General features: G+C 26.4%; 1 protein-coding gene across 1 annotated transcript; it reads right to left on the bottom strand.

Moving 5' to 3' along the window:
* Nucleotides 1-405: 405 nt before the first annotated feature.
* On the bottom strand, nt 406-7,321 carry LOC112755579 (L-gulonolactone oxidase 3). The gene is made up of 4 exons (XM_025803758.3): nt 6,623-7,321; nt 5,871-6,082; nt 1,343-1,598; nt 406-1,271 (listed from the first exon to the last, which is right to left on the bottom strand). Exons 1-4 carry the CDS (start codon nt 7,098-7,100, stop codon nt 451-453), a joined length of 1,767 nt encoding a protein of 588 aa, XP_025659543.1. The 5' UTR covers nt 7,101-7,321; the 3' UTR covers nt 406-450.
* Between the last annotated feature and the right edge of the window lie 11,599 nt (nt 7,322-18,920).

Below are 18,920 nucleotides of genomic sequence, written 5' to 3'. Positions count from 1 at the left end.
CAAAGCTGTAATATATGTCACACGTTTAATAATTTAGATCTAGAGAAATTGTTCCTTCAATATATTCTAGATTTGAAGATTCTTTGGAGTTCGTTACCACACGTAATTTATTTGTGTTATCCGAAAATTATTTTTCCAGTGAAGCCATGAATGAAAGAAGTAAACTTTGAAGAAGTTATATTTTTGAGTGTCATGCATGGTATAACTTTGCTTAAAGTACTTGTATCATTTTCCAGAATAATTTTAAATACATTGGTAATAAACAAACATCATCTTTTTCCATCCTTCGTATAATAATTAAGTAGAAACTTAGGTGCAGTTAATGTTATGTGAGTGAATAGTAAAAATTATTAAATAATTTATTAAGTTTGATTAAATTATAATTTATCAACTCTCAACTATCAATTTCACATGAAATATTTGCACCTGAATTTTTATTGTATAATTATTCTATACTGAAGATGGGAGAGATGACTTTGAATATCTACAAACCCTAGCATCCTTATAGACAAGTCCTTGGCTACAATAATAATTGTTTTGTGGGCTACAATGTCTGTGTTCACTACATATGCATAACCCTTCAAGAGCACATCCATCACTCTTCTCTAATTCCTTCCCAAACAATATTTCATCAGACCAATTACTAGAAAACACATTTTGTGGATCCAATTGTTGTTTTGCTTCAATAAACTTGTTGTAATTTGGGTACTTCTTATCCACTCCCAAGAATGCAATGTTCCTATTCTTACCCCAATGTGGCTTCGCCCCATACTTAAAAAACGCCATTTGTTCCAATTCTTCCCAAATATCTTGGTTTAATCGCGGAGTTGATGCCTCTTTGGCTCTATAATAATTGAAATCAATTACTATAGAGTCTTCAGATTGACCTAGATATGCATCCGACCCTTTGATATAACGTATAAGAATACCGTTATAGTTGTCAACCCCACAAAAATGTTCGGGGTTTAAGTCTCTGAGCTTTTTCACGTCCAAGATGAAATCACGGAAAATAGAAGCTGGAAAGATTGCTGTGGATTCATAGAAGGACAAGCCTTTGATTCTTGGATCCCAAGCACATGATGTGAGGAGTGATTGGGAGTATAAGCATGAACCTGAGGTTTGCATTTTGCTTTGGTAACCGATTACTGGATAGCCAGTGAAAAGAATGCCATTGTTCTTTAAACCATTTGCTGTAGCTTTTTTAAATGCTAATGTTGCTGCTGCTGTTAAGCATTTCCCATGCGTGTTTCTTGTTTTTTCTAACAAACTCTCTGCACATCATCATGCATGCATTTAGTCTCTATATACGACCAATAAAATTTTGTGAATTATTATTAATTACCTGTAGCTCGAACTGCTTCGGAGATCGAAGTTGGATTATTTTGAAATCCAATGAAGTCAAAGACTGCATTACCGGAAGTATTTAAGGGAACCCTTGAATCATATCTATAAACAGCAGTGTGTTGTGATGGATACCAAGTTATGTCTGCAAACTCATATTTATTTGCATGATCTACGTACAAATCTTCAAGACCAACATCGGACGTGAAATTGTAGGTTATGCTTCTTTTGAAACTTGGTTCCACTCTTAATGTTACCTACACGTTAATAATAACATTACTAATCCGTCACATTTTATTAAGGATAAATACAAAATTAAATATGTACTAGCTCTAAATTATATCAATCATGCTGTAAAGTGTAAACACTAAAAATATGAATACATGTTGGAAAAGGAATGATCACACATTGACATACGTTTATAATCAAATTTTATTCATATTTATAACCAAATTTTATAAATAATAATAAATAATATTTTCCAAGACTATTAGAAACATATATCCGACGACATTCTCAATCTCTTTTCAATCAAGTGTTCCCGTATTCGTCAATATGATGAAGTTCTTCAACCCACATGACAAGTGTGTATTCAAATGAGACCCGTACTCGTCATCTTTTATGTATGTATTTCAATACATACTAACAAATATATATATTTTCTATCAGCTATTTGTAAGACAAACACGAAAAAGAATGAGAAGATTGTGTCATGGTTTAGGCTTAATGAATCTACTTATACAGAGAGCTCAAATTTTTGTTCCTTTATATTTCACTTGCACGGTAAACAAGATAAATGATGAGATATCTTATTTACAATAAAAATGAGATGTAATTTAGGACAAAAACATAAATTCACCCACGGTTACATATATTAGTAATTATTTTATTTACTTAAAAAATTTGATAATAAACAAATAAAATCAAAATAGGCGGTAGTTATTTTATCAAAATTAATATCATATGGACACATAAGCTACCCAAAGACAGTGATTGTTAAAGAAGTATACAAAGGTTTTTAATGTCAATGTAATTAAGTATTTTTTAAAAATGATATTTTATTCAGTTTTTTAAAAAAATAAATAAATAATTTCTCTAATTTTTTAAATAATTGATATCGTGAAAGTGAGTAAAAAAAATTAAAATAATATATTATTAAATTCAAAGATTAATCAAATGCTGAAATTTAAAGGCTCGTTTTAATGTGCAGGTATAAACAATAAAAAGTAAATATCTTTTTCGTCTTTGATTATTTACTAAAAAGACAAAATAATCTTTTACAATTTAAAAATTTTTAATCAATTTTTAATTATTCAAGTAATTAGTCTAATTAATCTCCAATGGTTTATGTAAACATGACTTGCTGATGTATTAGAGATCGGACCACTTATACTAATTATTTAATTAAAAATCAGATAAAAGTTTTTAAATGATAAAAAAACTATTTTATTTTTTAAACAAATGATCAAAGACATCTACTCAAAAATAAACAATAAAACTCTCCATAAACTGCATTATTGAATTTGATACGGTTCTATATTTAGATTTGAGCTTGATCCCAACTCCCAAGTAATACTCCCTCAAGAAATAATTAAAATCAATGCATTAAATTTTTTATTTAGTAGACAAGACTTCATTAAAAATAAAAAACAAAGAGAATGGATCATGGATGTTTGTCTTTTTTATCGTCCTACTTTCGAGACACCTCAAATTATTATTCATAGCACGCGGGGCGGCAATCAAGGAAAAAATTCATGTACAAATTATACATGTGAATATCCATCATTCTTTTTGACATCTTAGTTGTCTCAATCTAGATTTAGATGAAATATACTATTCTCATCACTTTTCAAATGGTATGACTATTTTAAAATAGGATTTTAAGAAAACAGAATTTAACTAATATATATTATAATTAGTAAAAATGTTTAAATATTTTATTTCAATAAATATATAAAAGTATTTTTTGAAAACTTTTTAACTAATAACTTAAATATAAATTCTTAATACATATATTAGTTAAATTATTTATAATATTATCATTTTAAAATTTTGATATTATATTATATTCAAACGCATTAAATTTTAAATATATACGTATATGTACCTTTAAAGTCAAGATTTTTTTGTTGTCTGTCGTTAAAGTCAAGATTTTAAAATACAAGAAATAACATCATCTTTTATAAAAGTAAAAAACTCTCTTCTTGTTTATTTATGTTTAAATATTCCATCAACTTCAAAATATTTATTATTTTAAAATTTTAGTCTATTAATATTTCAATTCATTTAACATTAACAAAAAATTATATATTTAAATAAATTTATTAAATTTTACATGTATAAAAAAATAAAAATAAAATTTTTATTTATGAGTACCTCATTAACACAAATATAAATCGGACAGAACTCGCATATTAGTAATGAAAAATATTAGGTAATTTTTTATATTTAAATTAATATCAATTAATTTTCTATTTTTATTAAATATTAACTACCCAACCTTTCTTTCAAAAAATAACCCTATAATACATAACATATATATAGATGAAACATAAATTGATCATTTTTCTTAAATTAATTAAATATAATATTTACTGAAATTAGTAATGTAACAAGAACAATTAATTTTAGCGACAATAATATAATAGTTGCTATTTTTTAATTTAAATTTTATTTTTGTGGTCATTATATATTATAATAATTATTATTATTATTATCACTAAAAATATAAAAAAAATTTAGTGAAAAATTTTTAATATCTATAATACTATGGTCGATATTATTTTTATTAAAATAATTTATTTTATAATAATTCCACTAAGTTTACGGTCACCGAGAGAGAGTGAAGACCAAAACCTAAATTCACTATCACTGTCGTCGTCGTAAGTCATCTCCACCCTCCAAATCGGTACCTCACTACAAGAAAATAGAGTTATTTTGACATTTTATTTTTTAACACCATAATTAAATGTCAAAATTAATATATATTTTTGACAAATATCACAAATGTCAAATTTTCTATATTTTCTTGACGAAAAATTTGACCGTAGAAAATTACTCCTCAATTTTGATATTCATTTGTTTTCAATCTACTCTACTATTTTTTTTTCTTTGGACTATGTTAATTTTGACATCACACTGCTCTCAATTTAGGATTATACAACTCATTCTTTATCTTCAAAATCTCAATTTATTCTTTAGTTTCAAGATCACATCTCATTCTTTGTTAAAATTTTTTGTTGAGAATATTTTATAGTCAATAAGTGTCAAAATAAATAGTATTTTTGACAATTAATAAGTATCACAGAAAATATATTCTCAAAATTTTCTAACAAATTATTTTTGACAGCCAATATTTATCAAAATAAGATTTAAATTTTTTTCACAATCGCTTATATGTTAAAAATACTATTTTTGACAAAACTTTTATTAACATATTTTCATAGTTAAAATAATGTCAAAATTTGTTTTTTTGACAAATTTTAATTTTTTTTTACACATTATAACCATCAAAAATAATCTATATTGTTGTAGTGCTTCCGCCTGATATCTTCCTCCACCTCCTCCGCTCTTTAATCTCCACAACCTCTACATCGACGAGTGTCTCTCCATTCCCTTTCTCCTCTCTCTTACCGTTTCCGTCAAAAGGCGTTCTCTGAAAGTGCATTGCGTTGCCGACAACACCTTCTCCGCCACATCCCGATTCATTCTATTTATCCGATGCCAGCTTGAGATTGATCTAGTGCTCTAACATCTCTAACGAACAGTTTGAAATCTCTTGTTTACAAATGCACCTTCTTAAAATTGTTGGACTTGCAGGTAATTTTTCACTTTTTTTTCAATTCAATTAACACTGATTTGATTTTCTCCCATCAATTTAGTTTATAATTTGTTGAGAATTTTTTAGGGTTGTTTTGTAATTACTAATTTTGTAATTACTCCAAAATTTACACACTAGAATATTTATAATTGCTGCTAAAAACCTAAAATTTTTTAACGATAAAATATAAGACGACTAATATCTAATTATCAGTAAAAAAATTTTAACGACAAAATATAAGACGACTAATATCTAATTATCAGTAAATGTATTAACAGTTATTTTTATCGCCGCTGAAACTAAAATAAATGATCGTTAAAAATTATTTTAGAATTTTTCTAAAATGTAAAAATTTTCGTTTTAAATTGATGTTACACATTTGGGTAATGTCAATGTCCGGAAGATTGTACATACATAAATTGGATACTCATATTTAGGATAAGAAATTTTTTAAAATTGAATATATAAACAAATATAAAAATATGAGTACGTTTATTTGTATTTAATTAAATTAAATTATTAATTTAATTATTTAAATTTTAAATTAAAAAATTCACAACTTTAAAATTTTACCAGCTTAAAAATATTATATTTGAAATGTGTAACATCCATTTAAAATCATAATTTTTCTATATATTACGAATCTCAAAATGTATTATATTTAATTAATTTAAATATAAAAAAATCCTAACATAAATAATATACTAACCTTGGAGATAGCACCCAAGACACCGAGCGATGCTTTGGCAGCATTGAATAATGGATCATGTGCTTCCAATCTCAAAATCTTGGCATATCCTTCAGATTTGGAAGCAGGAACAACGATGCTGAGCCCCACAACATGATCATGAACAGAACCACCTTTCTCCCACCAAGAACTCCCATGTGCCCCTGTGCTAATAAGTCCCCCAATTGTTACCCCTGAATGAAGGAAATAAATAAGAGAATTATATCATCTTGAAGGATAAATACACCATGTTGATCGAAATAAGGGAGTGACAATAAGAGATGTTGACGAGGATCATGAAGGTAACAAATTTGATGGCTATTTTTTTTTTATTTTAATGGTTGAATTTGAATAACTCGAACAGATATAACTATTTTCACTTTTATTTTAATAATCTTATTATTCTTACTTAATTATGTAAATACCAAAAATATTATGTATGTATTAAATATCAATCACTAGAATTAATTATTATATATAGTCAATTTATTTTTAATATTTTAATATAACTAAATCAGCTATCTAGACTATATTTATATTTTTTGTTTCTGAAATATTCTCAAATAATATTAATATAAAAAATGGTTTAGCCAATACTTTTTTTTGAATTTTTATTTAGTTTTTAATTTTTATAACATAGTTACGTAAAAAAATTAAAACATAAAAAATTTAACAAAAGTGAGAAATTGATTAGAAGTTTTTTTTTTAGGATCTCTATTACAAATTTACAATACCTTCCCAATAAGGTGAGGCCACCAAACTAAACCCAGAGGCTTCAACGGCGTCAATCAACTGGCGAAGGCCAACACCAGCGTCAACGGTGACAATAGAATTGGCAACATCTATCTGTATTTGACGGTTATAACGCTCCGTACTAATAACAAAACTGTTTTGGACCGCTTGGTCAGGGCAGGCGAGCTTGGGGATGGTATGTGAGAATTTTGTGACCACCTTCACTTTCAGATTGTGTTCCACAGCAAACGAGACGGCCACGTGAAGTTCTTGTTCCGTTGTTGGGTAGGTTGCGTTGAGGGCATAACAGTCTTTTCGATCACCCCATTTTCCATAGCTGTTGTGGAGAATACAAAATGTTTGGTTGCATTGAAGTGGAGATTCTGGAATTCGAGCCTCAATGGTTTGAATCGTTAACGGAAGTATGTGATTGAGAGCAAGAAGGCACCAAATCAAAAAGGTAAAGCTAAAGCTATCCATTTGATTTGTGATTGACGGTGAGGTTTAATTTCTGTGACGAATATATAGGAATAGAAACATCATTTTATTTGGTTAATTAAGGAATGTTTTTATTTCCACTTCATTTACCATTTTAACTTTTCTTATTATTATTATTATTGGAATTTCATACTTCAATGTGCTAAAGACTAGATGTGTGTGTAGATTGATATTTGAGGTTGAATAAATTTAATTTTGAGTAAAATAAATTTGTACTCATATGATTTATATTTGGCAATAAAATTAATTTTAATAAAATAAATATTATTTAAATAATATTAATTAAAATTATTTTTATAACATGACATTAAATTATATTATATACATAATAATGTTTTAAAATATGTTTATTTTTAGTATTTTTTATATAATATTTTTTTAGTATTTTTTTAATATGTTATAGTTTTTTATTATTATTTTTATTTATGATTAATTTTTTATTTAATTTACCCTATCTATCAATAATTCATATTATAAAAAAAATAACAATAATTTATATTTAGAGAGAAAAAGTATAGTTAAATAAAAAATTAGAACGTTTCAAAAAGATAACAATAACATGTATTTCATGTGATTCAAACAATAAACTAAAGGCACTCTAATTGGTTGCAGATCTAAGTTTTATTTGTAAGAATTTTGACTAATAAATTATTATATATAAAATATAAAATTTAAATTATCAATATTTATTTAAAAAGATGAATGAACTAACCACTCAGATTCACTAAAATTAGTTAATCAATTTTGTCATTTTTTAATCCAAAAATTTAGAAAAGAAATATAAATAATTTTAAGAAATCCTATGAAACGAAATTAAAAAATAATATTAGTTTAAGAAAAAATAGTGTAAGTACACTTATAATTTTTTTTCTATTTAGTTTATATTTTTAAAATCAGAAATTGCTACCAATGATTTTATTTTTTTAATTTACAAATTGTCTAGTAATTTTATTGTTTTTAATTAGTTTTTATGGATAAAATTAAAAAACTTTTTCATATCATTAAAGGAGCTATTTTAAACATTTATCTTTTAAATTTCATTCAATGATATATATATACCAAAAATAGGAAGACTGACCACAACTTTTAAATGAATATGGAAAAATTATAACATTAAATGATATATTGATTGATATAATAAGTGATTAATTGATTATATTAGAAACTATAGTAATCAATTGATTAATTAGATTTTTGTCCGATTTTTTTCATAAATAAAATTTCAAATTAATTACCTTTTTAATTTATATCTTGTAATTGATTTTTTTAATAAATAATATATTGAATCTCATTGATGATTTGATAATGGCTTCTTTTTTGAATAAGAGTGGTAAAAAAATTTACATTACTGAGCACTGAAGTGATTAATAGAGACCCTATAAAATCCTATGGATATGAAACTCCACCCATAGATGGGTAAATAGAGAGTTAGAGACGGACTGGGAATTAAGTATACTTCTACCGCAAAATTTATGAAACAAAAAAAAATACTTAAATATCTTTGTAAGTTATGTCCAATCTTAAGAATTGTTTTATGAATTATTATATTATTTTATTAAAATTTATTTTATTTTATTTTAATTTATAAGTTAAAAATTTTGTACATATATTAATTATATTAAATTTTGTGTTTAGATTATGTTTTAGTTTGATACTTTGATACATTTAATTAATTTGTATTGAATTTTATTATAATTATATTATTTTTTTAAATAAAATTTAAGTAGAAATTTGTGACAGAAATAAAATAGCATCAGAGATTTTTACTAAAAAACCAGAGGATGGAGAAGAGGTTTTTGTCTCCACAAAGGTTCATTGCTATTTCTATTCTTGATTAATATGACGATATTTGAATTATATCACATAATTATTTTTTTATTAATCCAAAATATTTTATTTTTATTTTTTTAATTATATCTTATTATTGATTCTGGTTATGATTTCTTACCATTATTAATTCATGAAAAAAATATATTAAAATGTTCTAAAGTCAATTTTATATATTCACTAAAAATGTCAAAATAATAAAAACAATAAAATTCTACATTTAAATAAAATATTTAACTAAATCTAACTAAGTTGTTATAAAAATTTTTAAAATCACGCATCTCTTCTCATTCTCCTTCTCTTTTTCTTTCTCTCTTTCCTTCTTCTCCTCCTTCTTCTTCTCTTCCCCTTCTTCTTTTTTCTTCTTCTTTTTCTTCTAAATTTACGCACGCAAGTTCTTCTTCTTCCTTTTCTCTTCTCCTCATCCTTCTTTTTCTTCTAAATTTGCGTACGCAGATTATTATTCTTTTCTTTTTTTGTTATCGTCATCACTGATAACCCTAACATTTTGTAAACATCTTTATTAGTTCTACTTTTCTCTAATGTCATCGGTTCATTTTTTAATTTATTTCGGTTTATTTATGTGTTAATTGAGTTTCACTTAATGCTGCTGATAAGTATTGACCAAAATTTTCATTCCTTAAATAATTTCGGTTCATTTCTTAGTTTAATTGAGATTTATTTGGATTCAGAAATGAATTCGACGTATTTTTGTTATGATTGATTCTTTTTTATTGTTTGTTCAAATCTAAATTAATTTCGATTCATTTGTGTGCTAATTGAGGTTCACTTGATGCTGCTAATAAGTATTGATCAAATTTTTTATTCCTTAAGTAATTTCAGTTCAAACACATCGAATTTATTTCTGGATCCAAATGAACCTTAAATAAACTAATAAATGAACCGAAATTACTTAAATAATAAAAAATTTGGTCAATATTTATCAGCAGCATCAAATAAACTTCAATTAATACACAAATGAACCGAAGTTAGTTTAGTTTTAAACAAATAGTAAAAAAGACTCGATCATCAACAAAAACACATACAATTTATTTTTGGATTCAAATAAACCTCAATTAAACTAAGAAATAAACCAAAATTACTTAAGGAATAAAAAATTTAGTCAATACTTATTAGTAGTATCAAGTGAATCTCAATTAATTTACAAATGAACCGAAATAAACTAAAAGATGAATAAAAATTATTTAATAATGGCACACACAAAATCAGGATTAATAAAAATGTAAGTAAAATATTAGTATTGTTGGTAATGACAATAATAAAAGAGAAAAAAAAAAGAGAAGGAGGAAGAAAAAATAGAAAAGAAAAAGACAAAAATAAAAAATATATTTTGTGTTATTGAAATGTGCGTGTATATACATTTGTGTGATAAAAATGATTTTTATTAAGTTTAGGATAATTTGGTTGGATTTAATTGTTAAAAATACTTGAAATGTGTAGTTATTCTTTAATTAAACCACCTCGGTTGTTATGATGAGTCAGCACTTAGATTAGTTCTTCAAGTGGCTATTTATTTTGTTAGATTAGATTATACAATATACATACCATTAACGCCAATGCAACAGAAAATAATTCATGAAATAAAAAAAAATGAAATCCTGTAATCATCGTATTATTGCTGTACGCAACAGAAATCATTCATAAAATTGTTTCGTGGCGGCTTTATGAAATTCTGTAGTGCTCTGTTCGACGTATAATAAACACAGTATCTTATAGAAAACTTTTTAAGTATATAATATAGGTGCAGTCTATGGAAGCTATGAGTGTGCTGTGGCTACAATGACTATAGCCTTTCTTCCTGTTAGAAAACTACACGTAGATAGGAGAAAGTAAAAGCGTATCACTAAAAGTGTATTACTAAAAATGTTGTTTAAAGAGAAAATGTTATCTTTAACTTGGTTCTGATACCAAATTTTTTAACTTTGAATAGTTTGACCATTTCTACTACTTTGATGTATATTTATAATTTTGATTTATAACTTTTTAATCTTGTTTTAGTTTATAATATTCTTTTTTGCATGGATTACTGTATATAAAATCTTTTATCTGTTTATAATTTCTCAAATCCTCAATAACTTCTTTTATTTCTGCACTTCTCTTGTTTCTAAATATCTGTTTAATTTTTCAATTTCATTCTCCATTTTTTCTTTCAGCAGCTTTAATTCTTTTAAGTCATAATATGATTTTTCAGGCATTTATAAATTTTTTAAGTTTAATTCCAACTTGTTTATATTTATTCTTATTTCTATCCTTTTTAGTATAAGATCATCAATTTCAATCAGAAGATTATTTAATTTTCTTTTATACTCCTTTATTTTACTTTTTAATTTTCTCGTCCTATTTCTTTTTATTTTATTTTCTGGTTTTTCAATCTTTTTATGCTTCATTATTTATCTTAGAATTTCTGCAAATTCTATCATCGATTCATCACTATTTTCTAGAGATTCCATTAATTTTTCTAGCTCTTCGACTTCTCTTTTTAACTTGTCATAGATTATTTTTAGAGCTTCAAATGCTCTTTGATTTATTTCAGAAAACTGTAAATAATTCAACCGATTTTCTCTTTCAAAGAGCTCTTGTTTCTTGTCTTGATAAGTTACATATATTTTTTCTTTATTTATTGTCATAATTTAATGTTTAGGGTTTCATTTAATTTTTCGACCTTTTTTGTTAATTCTTTTATTTCAGAATTTTCTTCTTTAATTTTTAACTTGGATAAACTTAAAGGGCTATTAATTTTAGATTCTCTTATTTGAAAATTCGATGAAACTAATTTTCCTGATGGTTCTTTTAATAATAGAATTGGGTTTTCAATAGCTTTATATTTTGGTATTTCTGTTTTTACAATTTTCTGAAATAATTCATCATCAACATAAATTCTTTCTCTGTTTTTAAATATTATACTATGATGGCTATTTGTTAAAGCATAATTTATTGCATATGTAATTGAAAAAGGTTCATCGTCTTGTTCCATTAGATTCTTTCTGTGAAATTTATAAGCCAAACTTATAGATCTTCCAAGGTTTTCAGTTGATAAAGGTATAGCATATCCAAGATGGGCATTGAATTTAACATTTACGTTTGCCAAGTTTTCATGAACAATTCCAATTATTTAATCTATTGGGTCATCGGTAATTCTTTTGTCACAGATTGCTAAGCTTATTGGTGAATTAATTCTTTTCATATATGTAGATTTGATTAAGACTTGTATAGTACTAATATGAATCCATCCAATTTTAGATCTTTTTTGTTGATCCTTAATTTTCTCAATCTGTTTACTCAATTCTTCATCATTTATCAAAGCTATTTCAAGTTCTCCATTGGTGAATTTTATCTTTATAGGGGCTTCAAGTTGAATTTTTCCATAGTATATTATATTTTTTCTATTAAAAACTTCTTTTAAAAAATTTTGTTTATTAAAATTTTCATTTGATTTGAGATTTAATTCTGTTTTTAGAACAGCCTGTTTTTCATTATCTAATAAAGCAGTTAATCTATAATAATCAGATTCTTCTGTTAATTCTAAGCTTTCTAAATAATTCATAACTAAGAGATTAGGATAAAGGCGTACCTTTCTAGAGAAAAACTTTCTTTATTTAGTATATTTTACATAAGATGTTTTTATTTCCAGAGGGGAGATTGTAGATACTAACTCCAGAGGGGAGTTTAGAATTGATTTTCCCTAAGGGAATTCTTCTTCAGACTATAGAATCGCCTCGACAGCTTCCTCCTTGCTCTCCTAGCATATGAGTACTCTTAGCCTCCTGCTTTCTATTGTCTGATGCTTCTACAATTGTCTAAGCAACCTATTTATAATAGTTGGGTTTGATGGACAATTCCCATCCTTACCCTTCTTATGACGTCATTGCTTACGTCATTGTTTGTTCTCTTGCACCAGCTACATTGTTGGTACTTTATGACCTAAGTGCTTACGTCACTATGCAATAATGTTAAGAGATGCTTCAGATGCACTGTCCTCCTCTTTTATCATGTGACCCTCAGATGCATTGTCCTCTTCTTTCATTATGTGAGTTGATTCTGTTTCATTATTGCTTTCTTCAGATAACTCTGAGGCACATAGCTGGCACTTGTGGTCTTCTCTGTCTTTTATCAAATAGCAGAGATTCCTCTTTATCCCTTCAGGGAGCTTTTCTAAAAGTCCAGATAAGTTGTAGAATGCTGATTCAAATTCCACCAAGAGTCTCATCTCTCTTTCTTCAATTTCATTTCTTTTACTGGACACAAGCAAAGTATTTCTACTTTTATAATTAATCCTTGTGTGAGATTCCTTTGTTATTTTTTGAGTTCTTTCAAAAACCCTTGCTAATGTGCTGGCTAGCCTTCCTTCATGACTGTAAATTGTTAAGTCTTGAATCTGATCAATTGGTTGAAAATTTCCTGGAAAGACGGACATGAATATTACTTGGTGTGCTGGAACCAAGCATTCTTCTTCTTCATTAAAAATAGGTTGACTGTTTGTAAATTTTAGGAATATATCCCTTGGATTTACATTGTCAATCATATTTTTAAATCTCTTTACTGCATCAACGAATCCTGCAGGAAACTCACTAATAATTTTTAGATCATTAAAAATTAAAATTGTATCAATTAATCCATACTGAAAAAACTGATAGGTGTTCGATGGGGAAGCATCTGGAAATATAACCAGCTTTGTTAGCTGTTCTTTGGCAATAGGATAATATCCCAAAATTGTCCTTTTTTCTTCAGTCCAATTCAGGACTATGTTAAGGGTTTCTATGAGATTTGATCTACAGACCATTTTCTTTTCCTTGATTTCAGCCCTTGTAGGAATGTTTCTTATTATCCTTATTCTCTGGGTTTGAATTGGAGCTTTATCTGCTCTTTTTAGGGTTTGCTCTGGATGGAGAGCTTCATATTCCCTGAAGGATTCCTTTGCCTCTTCCAGTGTTAGAAACCCTCCTTTATGAATTATCCTTGATTGATGTGTGAATGGTGCTGCTTTTTCCCAGGCATCATATACTCCTTTCATGGGGCCATTATAAATTACATAATATTTTTTATCTTGGGTGGATTTTTTAATGATTTCAGCAATTGTTTTATTTTCTGAAATTTTTTCTTCACCTGATTTGTCCACCATGCTTAGCTGGCTGAACTCTGATGGTTTTGCTTGTTGTGTTGATTTCATTGCTTCAATGGCCTTCTTGAGGGATTGGATCTGTGTCCTTATTTGCTGACAATGCTTGCATTTTTCGAGTTCTTGTTCATATTTTTGAATTTATTGATCTAATGTGTTGTAGACGAACTCCATTCTCTCGTTAATGTATCTGCAATCAGGGGCGAAGCTACATACTGGGAAAGGGGGGCAACGGCCCCCCCTAATTTTAATTTTTTACATGTAAATTATATGTAAATTTCAGTTTAGCCCCCCCTAAAAATTTTATTTTAATATTATTTTATTGTGTAAATAATTTTAGCCCCCCTCTAATATTTTTTCTAGCTCCGCCCCTGTCTGCAATAACATTTTTGTCACCCTTAATATATTCAATTTTTATTGGATATTGTAACAAAAATAATTGCCATCTTACCAATCGTCCATAATTATAATCAACTTTTAAATTATATCGTATAAAACCTGTTAGGTAACTTGAATCTGTCCTTAATGTAAATTCTCTGGGTAGTAAATCAATTTTCCATTTCTTAAGAGATTTAATTGCTGCTAGAGTTTCCTTTTTGTGAGTGGTATATCTCTGTTCTGTTGGAGTAAAAGTCCCTGAAATATACCTGCAAAGTAATTCCTTTGAGAAATATTTAGAATCTGGTGATTCTTTTTCTTGTTCCAAGCTTTTTATAGCTTTCTTAGCTTTTAGACATCCTGACCAGGTTATGTCTGAGGCATCTGTTTCTACTATTAAGTAGTCATTTTCTTCTGGAATATAAAGTTCTGGAAGTTTTTCACATAATTCTTTAATTCTTTGAATTTGCATACTATCTTTTTCATCCCATTTCCATTCTTTTTTAGTACTTATTTTTGGAAATAAGCTTTTAGTGTATTCTGTTATATTCTTTAAAAATCCTTGATCAGAAATATAATTTATACACCCTAAAAATCTTTGTAATTATTTTCTATCTTCTATTTTATTAGGAAATAAATTTACTTTTTCTAGAACATTTGGTTGAAGTTTTAGCTTCTCTTGGGTGGATAGAATTAATCCAAGAAACTCTATTTCTTGTTTTGCTATTCTTACTTTCTTTTTGCTAAGAATTAATCCTTTTTCTTTACATCTTTCTAAAACTATTAATAATTTTTGAAGATGATATTCTTTATCCTGTTTTGTAAAAATTAGTATATCATCAATGTACACTAAAACAAATTCATTTAACTCTTTTAGATTTTCTTCCATAAATCTTTGATAAATACTTGGGGCTTGTTTTAATCCGAATGGTAATACATTCCATTCATAGAGCAACACACTTGTTGATTCTTTTGTTGGACAAGTAAAAGCAGTTAATTTCTTTGTTTCTTCGTCTAAACGAAGTTGCCAATATCCTGATTTTGCATCAAGAGATAAAAACCAAGTTGCTCCTTTGATTTTTTCTAAAATAGAATCTTTTCTTGGAAGTTTATGAGCATCACCAATAGTTGCTTCATTCATCTTCTTATAGTTAATAACCATTCTTCGTTTTCCCCTTTTAATTTCATTATTGTTTTCGACATAAAAGGCTGGAGCCGCATGAGGACTTTTACTTAATCTTATAATTCCTTTTTCCAAAAGATCTCTACATTCTAATGAGAACTCTTCTCTATCTCTTGCGGAATAAAGAATTTTATTTGGAACATTTATCTCTTTTGTAGGATCTTTTAATTTAATACTTACTAATTCGTTATTTGTATTTTTAATATTTAAAGGATTTTCAGCACAAATTTCATCCAAAAGTTCTTCTATTTTTATTTCAAGATTATTTTTTGGAATATTTATCTGAAAGTGTAAATTTAAATAACATGTCTCTAATATAGAAAATATTTTAAATTTTAAGATCTTATCTATAGTAGTAGTTGGTATTTTTATAGGTTTTGATTTTTGATTTATTGAAGAATCGTGTGGAGCTTTTAAAACTATATATGTTAATTCTTGAATGAATGGATGATATAGCTTTAAAAAGTTATTTCCTATGATAAAATCCATTCCAGAATCTAACATATATATAGATGGAACAATGAACCTATAATTTTGAATAAAAATTTCAGTCATCTCTGCTTTTTGGTCAATTTTATGTATTGATTTGTCAGCTATTCTAACTCTTAATGGTTTCTTTAATTTTTTCCAATCAAGTTTTATATTTGAACTAGCAAAGCATTGTGTTGCTCCAGAATCTATGAAAGCATTTATAAACTTTTCTGTTATTTTTATAGTAATAAATGTGGCATTATTACTCGGTCTCTGAGCCTATTTCTGAGACATATTCAAAAATATAGTCTAAGTTATCATCAGATTCCTCCAATGGTTCCATGAAACAAGACTTAGCAATTTCTATTTGTTTAGTAAGATTCTTTTTATCCTTCTTTTTCGGACATTCATTTGCATAGTGTCCTTCTTCTTGGCAATACCAACACTTACAATTTTATTTTTTATTCGGGCAATAGTCATTTTTTTGTCTTTTGTTTTTATTGTTATCTCTTTTTCTAAAATACCTCTTTTTTCTCCAGTTTGGATAGTATTTTCTTTTTTTAAATTGATATTTTCTTTTTCTTTGAAAATTTTTATTAAGACCATATTTTTGGGGCATCTCTTCATTATCCTGACAGCAAATTCTAATTATATTTGCAAATTTTTTTTGAGTTACTTCTTGCATACAACGTTCTTTTATTTCCTCTCTTATTGCAGAGGTTGCTCCACTAAAATTATTTTCAATTGTCCCTCTATTTATTTCCCTTATAAATCTTCCCATTATAAATTCATTAGCAGGATATGAAAGTTTTGTTATATACATACTAAGATAATAATTTTTATCTTCTTCTTTTAATTTGTAATAATGTATTCTATATTCACATATATAAGACTCCACATTACATAGATCATATATCTGAATATTAGCTAAATGGTTTTTTGCTTCTTGATATTCTTTATTATAGACTTCTTGTCTATGATCTATAATATTTTTTCCAAAAAATTCTTTATATAGAATCATCATTATATATAATATCTTATCATAAGCTGTTATTTTTGTTGCTAATTCTTCTGTTATTTGGTTTTCTATTGATGTCATATAATCTCTTATAGTTCCTTTAGTATGAAACCCTATGTAATTCCAAATATCTCTTCCAGACAATTCACTAAGTTTTGGATTAGTAAAGGCTTCTAATAAAAAGGAATTCAACCAATTTTCGAAAATTTCTTTTTCATTCTTTTTACAGTCTAAGTCGAGCATTCTTTCTCCTTCCATTTCCTGGATTTTAGGAACGTATTTTGATGGTATTTTTGTATATTTTGAATCTTTATTTATAAACCCCTTTTTAAAAGCATAATTATCAAAACATGTTTCCCATTTAAATTGAGATTGATTATCCTTAGATGTTCCAGCTTCATTTTTTACTTGTATTGGAATTGCTGGTTCTTCGTCACTTGAGTAATCTAGGATGTGTTCTTCATTTTCTATATTTTCAGAATTTACTAATTCTTCTTCTATTTCAAAACCCTGTTCCATAATATTATTTTCTTGAGCCATTTTTAATTGTTTAAAAAGCATTGTAACTTCTAATTTTTCTTCAATATTCATAATTTTAGTGGTGGTTTTACTTTTAAATCTGTTATGTTGATTATATTTTGAAATTTTATGGATACTAATATTTCTTCAAGCATATCTACTATAGAATTTAATTGTGGGTTAAAAGTATGATGAAGATGTGGGGAATAATTTCCATGGTAACATTTTTTAGAAATTCCGTGTGAAAAATAAGTTTTTTCAGGTTTTTGAAGTCCTTGAATAAAACTTATAGTAAAATAAAGATTTTGAGAAAAATCATTTTGTATTGATTTTAAGAATTCGGTGTCATTACAGTTAACATTAGTTAAAATTATTAATTTTTGGTCTATTAATTTTGATAACTTAATTATTTCTTCTCTTAAATCTTCTAATTTACTTTTTTCCATTAGGTGACGCTTTTCTTTGTGAAGAGTTACAATTTTAAGTAAAAAGTGTGGCTTTAGAATGTGTGATTTAGATTTTACCACGTAAACATATCTTTAAATCTGTATAGATTTTTCATCTGTACCATATAATTTCCTTTTATATAACAGATGTTACACGTAATTAAGTAGGACGTTTGATTATATAAGTTAGTTATTTTGTTTTGTTTAAAAATATATGTGTAAATTTATTTTTAATATATATTATATATTTTAATATATATTTTATATTTATAACTAATTTTAATATATATCTAATATAATTAATCCACCAAAATTAAAGAGTAGACGTTTGATTTTTCTAACAATATTTCTTGCCGTTGACTACTATAGTCTGTATCATCTTCCATTCTCGAATATTATGGCCACGAAGTTACCATCATCATCATCATCATTATTATTATTATTATTATTATTATTATTATTATTATTATTATTATTATTATTATTATTTCTTGTCTTGTACTATATGAAATCTAAATATTAAATGTTAGACATTTTATTTATAAAAATTATGATACTATATGGTGAGTTATTTCTCTTAACAAAAATTTAAAGTGTTAAATTAAAACACATGAATAATTATATATCATATATACACCAAAAAAAATAATTATATATCAAATCATCGCCGATAAAAATAGCAAATTAAGATAAAATTTCCATGTCTTGCAATTGCAAACGTATTAATGACGATTGTATTGCTTGTAAGAATATGTTGGATTAGATAGGATTGCTTCAAATAATTTCTTGTGGCTTGCTTTAATTTTACGGCAAAATAACCCTT

The sequence above is a fragment of the Arachis hypogaea genome, chromosome 6, assembly GCF_003086295.3.
Source record: "Arachis hypogaea cultivar Tifrunner chromosome 6, arahy.Tifrunner.gnm2.J5K5, whole genome shotgun sequence".
Classification (NCBI taxonomy): Eukaryota; Viridiplantae; Streptophyta; class Magnoliopsida; order Fabales; family Fabaceae; genus Arachis; species Arachis hypogaea.
The sequence above is the reverse complement of the archived record's forward strand: the minus strand, read 5'-3'. Positions and strand labels throughout refer to the sequence as shown.